The sequence below is a fragment of the Mus musculus genome, chromosome 8 (assembly GCF_000001635.26).
Source record: "Mus musculus strain C57BL/6J chromosome 8, GRCm38.p6 C57BL/6J".
Lineage (NCBI taxonomy): Eukaryota > Metazoa > Chordata > Mammalia > Rodentia > Muridae > Mus > Mus musculus.
Genome location: NC_000074.6, coordinates 47666628 through 47675385, shown reverse-complemented (window position 1 = coordinate 47675385; position 8758 = coordinate 47666628). Strand labels below are relative to the sequence as shown.

Sequence of the window (8758 nt, the reverse complement as noted above, 5' to 3'; positions counted from 1 at the left end):
CTCAGCCATGCGGTCCCTTTAAGAGGGGGCGGGGCGCGGCCTGCCGTTTGGCCGGCCTCCGCACCCTCCCCCCGCCCCCAGGCGAGAGCTGACAGACCAATCGCCCGGGTGGCGCAGGGAAGGCGGGAGAATGCGAACTCTTCGGTAGGACGATAGGGGCGGGGCCCCAGCCTTATTAGGAGTGAGTGCTGCGCAGGCGCAGATGCGGTCGCTGGCCAAGGGGCGGGGACTAGTCCTGTGAGACTCCGACAGGCACGGAGGCTGATAGAGAGGCGAGAGGGTAGCGAGGGGCTTGTCACGGGGATCCGGGCGACCGGGCAGCCCCGGTAGTGTCTGGGGAGTCCCCGGGGGGGACAGCCAGCGTCGCTGCCTGGGAGCCCCGGCGCCATCGGCCGCGGGGAACCCCGCTGCTCGCTCTCCTAGAGAGGGAGGGGGCCGGAGGGAGCCCCGGTCTCGCCCCGCCCCTGGGCTTGTTACCGCGGGGGCGGGGAGTAAGGGCTTCTTCTTGGGGGAGTGGAGATCGGGGGACTCGGCGGTGCCCTCTCGAGCGGCGGCCGTGTCCCCGCGGCGCCGGGCTGCCGAGCGGAGGAGCGGCGGTCGTGGCTGTTGCATGTGTGGCTGCTGGATGCGGAGGCGGCGGCGGCGGCGGCGGCGAGGAGCAGCAGCAGCGGCGGCGGCGGCGGTGGTGGTGGTGGCGGCGGCAGGATGTTAGGGCAGCAGCAGCAGCAGCAGCTGTACTCGTCGGCCGCGCTCCTGACCGGAGAGCGGAGCCGGCTGCTCTCCTGCTACGTGCAGGACTACCTGGAGTGTGTGGAGTCGCTGCCCCACGACATGCAGAGGAACGTGTCGGTGCTGCGGGAGCTGGACAACAAATACCAAGGTACTTTCCCTTCTTTCGGGTGACAGTGTGCGCCGAGTGCACCGAGCGATCTGGTGTGTGGGGCCGGGAAGCGGTTGTGTGTGTGTGTGTGTGTGTCTGGGTGGGGGGACGGCACAGCACACTCGCGGCCCTCCCTGTCCCGGCTGCGGCTGACGAGGACTTCCGAGGACCGCCCGTCCGTCAGCCCCCGTTGCAGCTCCGGCGGCTGGCTGCAGCTGCCGCGGACGGGAATCAGCCATTTTTAAGCGAGCATTTGTTCCGGTGCCTGCCGGTTGGGTGCCGCACACTGTCCTGCCCGGGGCTGGAGAGTGTGCAACGAGCAGGGTTGCGGGGCTGGACCGGGGTGCTGGGCCTGCTTAGCCCCTTGCCTGCTGGGGCTCCCTCCGTCTGCGAGCAGATGCATTGGAACGTATGGGGGGGAGGGGGCGAGAGGACGGCGGAGGTGGACTCGGGAGATGCCTCTCCCCCCACCCCCACCCCCCTCCAGCTCCCGGCGTGGCGCGGGACTGGGACGGTCTGTGCTTCCCTCTCGCCCCGGGGAAAGTTCCGGGCCGCCCGGTGTCTCACTCAGCCCTTCTTCGGCTACTGCCAAATGGTTAAAGGGGGAGGGGTTCCCCCGCAGGGCGAGACGGAGAAGGGGTGTGTGTGTTGTGTATGTGTGTGCGTCCGTGTGTGTGTGTGCGTGTGTGTGTGAGTGTGTGGCGGGGAGGGTCCGGCCTAGGGGCGGGGCCTGCAGGTGTGACGTCGTATGGGCGGGGCGCGCGCTCCCGCGGGAGTCGGCCACGGCGGGCTGCTCGGAAGGGTCCTGGGGTGGACTGAACCCATTGCTGGGCGGGACGGTCGGTGGGCCTGGGCGGAGTCAGTGTTGGGTGTTGGGAGAGATATTTCAAATCTCTCCCTAGCCCCCCCCCCCACCCCGGTTAGTGAATCAAGACGCGGACACCGCCGTGGGGGACTGTCTCTGACCCTGGCTCAGCGTAGGTTCCGGGCCATGTGTCACTTCCGGACTTCTGGAGGAAGTGGGTTCGTTGGCTGGGCAACCACCTGGCGTCTTTGCACCCTTGGGTTCCTCCTCCACCAAGTTTAAATGAGGAGAAAAGCTTTTTCTTGTCATCAAAGAAACTAGGACAGGGAATATCTTCAGGGATTGTCATACCTTTCTCCTGCTAGGACAGGAGAAATTTAAATGGGGATACGTTCAGCCTTTAGTAACCCCTAGTCAAGAAACTGTGTAGACCTAATATGGACCATAAAAACAACTTGGAGTCATTCTGTTTCCCCAGACCATCCCCAGTCCTGTAACTTAATCCTGTAATACACCCCATGGTGACTTAGCATGTAAGAGCACTTAGGTGTTTTCAATCGACAAACTTGTTTTCTAAGTCTCTCACTGTTTATAGTATAACAGTGTTTTCACCAGATTCAAAGACTTATGAGGTAAAAATCTACTTTTATAGACAAAATTTATAGGGATGGTATAATGAATTCAGTTAATTGGTGGAGAATATTTTATTTCAAAGCTGTCTGCTTTTAAAACCGTTTTAAAACTGTGACTCCTCTCAATCCCAAGAGATTGAAGTTAGGACTCACACAGGATAGGTAAAGGCCCTACAAGTTCACCCTTTCAAAAAATGAAAATCATTCTGTGGTATTTTCTGCAGACATAGGGAACATACATGAATGGCAACCTAGCATGAGAATTCTGTGCCAAAATATGTAGTTTTTTTTCTTTAAAAGCGCAAAGCTTAGACTTTTAGATTGGTAGTGACATAATTTTTTGACAGGGAAATCTGTGATACCAGTTACCTGTAATTGTCATAAACTGTTCAGGTAACATGAATAGTAGATCTTACAAGACTGAGAGGTTAATGCAAACCAGCTCCATTATGATTGAGATTAATTCCAAGATTAATACACAAATCGTGGTCTAGCTTCTGCATAGGCACAGAGTTGCTAAGCTCAACTTCACAGTTTTATTTTTGTTAGAAGCTTTATATATTTTTGTTTTCTTGGTCCAGATTTTATATTCACTGATTCTTAAGTATTTTCTAGTATGGGGGTCTAATGTTACTGTGCCTTTCAGAAATTATTGCATGGTTCATTAAGTAGAGAAACAAAGAAAAAGCACAACTGGTTTAAATATTTATTGCAGGATATGGCTATAGGAAGCCTTCATTGTCTCCTCAGCATTTCATTCATAATTTTCTAGAGAAATCTTAGCCTTTGAGCTAGAATGTAATGTGGGATTTCCGATGCCGTTTGTACAGTGTATGGAAAGTGTTGCATGATCAGATGTGCACGTTTGGCAGTTCAAAGTCTGAAGGTCTTGATCATTGTTTCCCACTTCAGGTAGCAGTGATTGCATTCTCACAGGTTTACTCTGGAGGCATTTTTTTAAGTGCTGAACATTGAACCTAGGGTCTCACGCATGTGTAGCAAGCAATAGCAGCCTACCACTGAATTGTTCCCAAACCCTCTTTTCACTCTTTATTTTAATATAGGAGGTCATTGAGTTACCCAGAAGAGCCTTGAACCCACTGTGTAGCCCAGACAGCTTTTGAAGTTGGGATCCTCCTGCCTCACTTTCTCAAGTAGCTGCCACTAGCAGCTTGTGGCACTAGGCCAGCAAGATGAAAGGAAAAAATCTCTAGCCCACAATATGGGCTGAGTACTTCTTTAAAATTTGCTTTTTTTTCCCCTCACTGTATAGTTAAGGTGTCTTTATAAATTTTTATCTCATCACAGTGTTAGTGTGCAAGTATGACACAAGGAATATTTAACTCCAATTATGAGATCTAAAATACTTGAAATGAAGTTTATGTTTTTTATAATCTTTATTTTGTGTCTAACAAGGAAATAGCTAATGTCTTTATTTTTCCCATAAGAAAATTAGGCTCGTAGGAAATGCACTTATATGCCTACTTCAGCAAAGTTTTGGATATATTTGTTTGTTTGTTTCAAACGTGAAATGCACAGGCCAACAAGATGGCTCAGTTGGTAAAAAAGGTTTCCAGCCAAGCCTGACAACCTGAGTTCAACCCTGGAACTCACATGGTGGAAGGATAGAACCGATTCCCATAGATTGTCCTCTGGCCTCCATGAGGAGTGCGGTGGCATTGCCCGATAGCTTACACACACATGTGCACACACACACACACACACACACAGAGTGCTTAAAAATGTAAAGCTATGGTGTGAGTCTTCTTTACCCTCAGCTCTTGTGGCAAAATTGACCATCAAGTATTACTACCTGCGATTTCCAGGAAGAAGGGAGTCTAGCAATGTTGTTCTACTTATTCACGTTTGTTCCCTGCTGTCAGATAGCCAGCATCATGCACTTATTTAACAGTTCTGCTCTTTATATTGGAATATGAAGCAGTGATGAGGGATGCAATAGTAATACCATTGAAGCTAAAACATGGGGTGGTAATGGAATATTGAAATCTAAGAGCTACTGTTCATTTATTTATTTTTTTAACCCTCAGGAAAACAGACCTTTTTCATGTAGAATTATAGATTTGAATGAAACTAAACTAAATTAGATCTTTGACTTGTGAAATTGTACATTCTGGTGACTCAGCCATTGCTTGATTTAAAAGTGTTCAACTTTTAATACCATTGCATCAGCAGCGTCAGCAAGCATTGACTCAACTGCTGAGTTAGATACAAAGGGAGAATGGTCCAGTGCTGACTTGACTTAATTCTGTAGTGGCTTGGTCACTGGATGCCAGCAACAGCAGATCTACTCTGGAAGTAGTTTTGGTTTTCAGAATTTCCCATGTGATGCCCAAATAAAAGAGCCATTTAAAACTAAGTTGTCAGGAAGCTAAGAAATGCTGACAGCTGCCCTTTTTAAAGGGTGTCTAAGGTAAGGATATGAAAATTAAGGTAATGTGTCTCTCTGGAGTCATGTAACAAGTCACTGATTGAGCTATAATTTCTGTAAACACATAATTTAGTATCAATCTGTGGCTGCATCCAAGAGACCCACCTCAGGTTTTATGGCTGGAGTTCAGCATGTAAATTTTGTGTATAGAGTTGTTTTGATGTTCAAATAAAGAATCGACAATAAGGAACTCAGCAAATTCTACATTAGCATGTCTTATGTAATCCATTTGTCTTAACTTTTGTCATACAAGTCTTGTGAAATACTTTTGATTGTTAGTTTGGTACATTTGTATATGTGTGTGTGTGTGTGTGTGTGTGTGTGTGTGTGTGTGTGTTCTGTGAAGGTGAGGGATTGATGTCTTATGTCTTCCTCTATCACTCTCCACCTTGGGGTTTTGGTTTTATTTTGTTTTGGAGGCGGGCCTCTCACTGAAGCTAGACTGCCTCAGAGCAGCAATCCCAGGGTCCTGCAGCACCGAGCTTACAGGACACAGCCACACCATGTTTTCTGTGGGTGCCAGGAGTCAGCTTAGGTCCTCATGACTATGTGGCAAACACTTTAGATGGAGACTAAGCCATTTCCCTATTTTCCCTTTACTTTTTAAAACTACAGGTGAATGACCCTAAGGTTTATGTTGATCCTGTTCGTTTCTTTTAATTGGCTTTGTCTTTCGGTTTCTGTCGGAGAGAAAGAAGTTTATTTCAGCTTACAATCAGGTCCCAGTCTAGATCTGGGGAAAGTCGGGGCAGGACATCAAGGCAGGAACCGGGAGGCAGGAACTAAAACATAAACAAACCGTGCTGCTTCCTTGCTTGCTCCTTGAAGCTCCTCAGTCTTGCTTTCTTACACATCTCAGAGCTACTGCCCAGGGTTTTGAGATATTTTCACAGCTGAGAGTTTCTCTTCAATAACTCTAGCTTCTGTCAAGTTGACAAAAAATTAACCAGAACAACCTTTAAAGTTTTTAAAAATGACTTTTACTTATTGTGCGTGCGAGCATGTGAGCATATATGGAGGTCGGAGGACAATTTGCAGGAGCCAGTTCTGTATTTCTACAGTGTTGGTCTCCAGGATCAAATTGAGATCGCCAGGTTGGTAGCAAGCGCCTGTACTTGTTATTCATTTGCCTCCGAGTATACTTTCATATCGGATGATGTAGAGTTTGTATGAGAATAACGTGTTCAGCGTATACATAAATGTGCTTTCCTGCTTTAATTCTAACTTGAAAATGATGTATGTGCTAATATGGCATAATATTCTTCTTTTTCCCCCCTTTTTAGAAACGTTAAAGGAAATTGATGATGTCTATGAAAAATATAAGAAAGAAGATGATTCCAACCAGAAAAAACGCCTACAGCAGCATCTCCAGAGAGCGTTAATCAATAGCCAAGAATTGGGAGATGAAAAAATTCAGATTGTCACCCAGATGCTCGAATTGGTGGAGAACCGAGCGAGACAAATGGAGCTGCATTCACAGTGTTTCCAGGATCCTGCTGAAAGTGAGCGAGCCTCAGACAAGTCGAAGATGGATTCCAGTCAACCGGAAAGATCTTCTAGAAGACCTCGAAGACAGAGGACCAGTGAGAGCCGTGACTTATGTCACATGACAAACGGGATTGACGACTGTGATGATCAACCACCGAAAGAAAAGAGATCCAAGTCCGCCAAGAAGAAGAAGCGCTCCAAGGCCAAGCAGGAGAGGGAGGCATCCCCTGTCGAGTTTGCCATCGATCCCAATGAGCCCACCTACTGCTTGTGTAACCAAGTGTCCTACGGGGAGATGATAGGCTGTGACAATGAACAGTGTCCCATTGAATGGTTTCACTTTTCATGTGTTTCACTCACCTATAAACCCAAGGGGAAATGGTATTGCCCAAAGTGTAGGGGAGACAATGAGAAAACCATGGACAAAAGTACCGAAAAGACAAAAAAGGAGAGAAGAGCGAGGTAGTGAAGGCCATCGGTTTTAAAGGGTTCTTTGTCTTTTATAGAATTGCTTTACTTTCAGAAAATGTTTTAGGGTAACTGCATAAGACTATGCAATAATTTTTAATCATTAGTATTGATGGTGTATTAAAAGTTGTTGTACTTTGTCTGTGACCTTAATTTTCTGCACTGAATTACCAAATATTTTCAGCCAGGTAGTCTCTGTGAGGACCTAATGAAAGGAGCAGGCAGAGAGGCGTATGAACGAACTGCAAGCAGCTTCCCAAGCCACGCCTATTCCACCCCCACCTTCAACTCTCATGCTGTTTGGGGGTGGGGGGTAAACCCAAAAAGTTTTGCTAACATTTTATTTTAGTTCTGTGTGCTTAAGAATTTTATGTATTGTTGGATTTCTGTGTCAAATTCTCTTGGTGATTTCAAACATGAACACTATTCTGTTTAGAGATTCTTATTGCCTCCATGTCTTCAGACACTTGTTAAATCTCTAGTCTCCCAGAAATTCCAGGAACTAGAGACAACAGTACCCATGCTCCCACATGGACTAGTGCGCTCTTCCTGGAGTGTCCACTGCGTATTTTCTTGGTAGCTTTTGTTACCTGTCAGTTGTAGCGTCTGTAAAAGCCCCTGCTTCTTCAGAACAGACACACCTCATCTAGTGTTTAATAAGGGACTCATTTTGATCAGGACACGTAAGACTAGTTAGAAATACCAAATAATGTTGCCGCTGCCTCATATTGGCAAGATGTGGATTATTCAGCATCATGGTTCAAGGTTGAACAATTTAAAGGTGTGTCTTAATATTTTCTATGTGACCCACTGCTGGGATGTTTAGCCACAGACCCGTCAGTGGGAAAAGGGCATAGATTAGTCTTTAAATAATGCCTTTTCTGTCAAACAGTTATTTTAAATAGTTCTTTTCTGGGGGCTAGAGTTTATTTTTACCCCCCAATGAGTAATTATACATTATTTTAAATAATAGTATATTTACCTTAACCTCCTGGTATTGGTGCTGTTTGATGTTTTCATGTTTATTGAACTAATTTCATTATAATAATACGATTAATAATGTATTTGTAAATTGAATTTTCCAAGATTTTGATATTTTAAGGTTAAGCATCTTGGTGGAGCTGTGACCATGTGTGGGAGCAGTTTTTGGTTATGGAGAGCAGCAGACGGACTAGTCCTTTAACCTCTCATGCAGCTTCTGTCTTAGTTGTCATCTTTTCTTCCTAATCTGATAATCTTGGTTCTTGTTGATTAACATGTGAAAAATCCTATCTGCTTGTTTGGAAAAAAAAAAAAAGAAAGATGTTTTTTTCCTCTTCAAGCTCTCTGTGTGACTTAGGCCCTGTCATTTCACCTTACCTGAATGTTGGGTGATGGATCAACCTAGAAAATGAGTTGGCTTAACCATCTGCAAGGGCCTTTTGAAATTTCAGTGTTGTGCCGTGGTGAACGATTTTAACAATGAAATGGCTTGCTTTTCTCTTTCATTAATGTCCTCCATCCTGAGGTATGATGACAGTTTTAAGGGCGAGCTTAGAGGCGGGTAAATGAACATTGTTTTATTTCCATTCCAGGGTATTGTGCTTGGTGACTATCATCTTTCTTCTTAGTAAGAAATATTAGGTAGTATGGTATTTATTTTTACTATAACTTTGTTGTGTTGTAAAGAAACCCATTTCCCTCTTGAATGTAGCTCTTTTACTGATGCCATTTATAATGTAGTCAGTAGCATCAAAGCTCTCCAAAGCTTTGAGGTCTGACTATGGAGAACTTAATTCATACTGTGTGACAGAGATCCCCAAACTTACCTCATAATGGAATTACCTTAGTTTGAAAGCATTGGTACGTGGGCCCCAACCCAGCAATTGAGATACAGAATTCATTTGGAATATGACTTAAGCATTAGACTTTTTTAAAAGGTCCCCATTCTAATATATAGAAAAGTTTTGAAACCACTGCCCTGTTTTGAAATTTTCAGCCTATCGAAAACCTTTGGGAGATTGTCAGCATCAGACATTTGTGGCTCCATAGCTCCC

General features: G+C 45.8%; 1 protein-coding gene across 1 annotated transcript; it reads left to right on the top strand.

The window, feature by feature from the left end:
• Positions 1-226: 226 nt before the first annotated feature.
• On the top strand, positions 227-8208 carry Ing2 (inhibitor of growth family, member 2). Its single transcript, NM_023503.3, has 2 exons — positions 227-880; positions 6050-8208. Exons 1-2 carry the CDS (start codon positions 706-708, stop codon positions 6718-6720), a joined length of 846 nt encoding a protein of 281 aa, NP_075992.2. The 5' UTR covers positions 227-705; the 3' UTR covers positions 6721-8208.
• Positions 8209-8758: the final 550 nt, after the last annotated feature.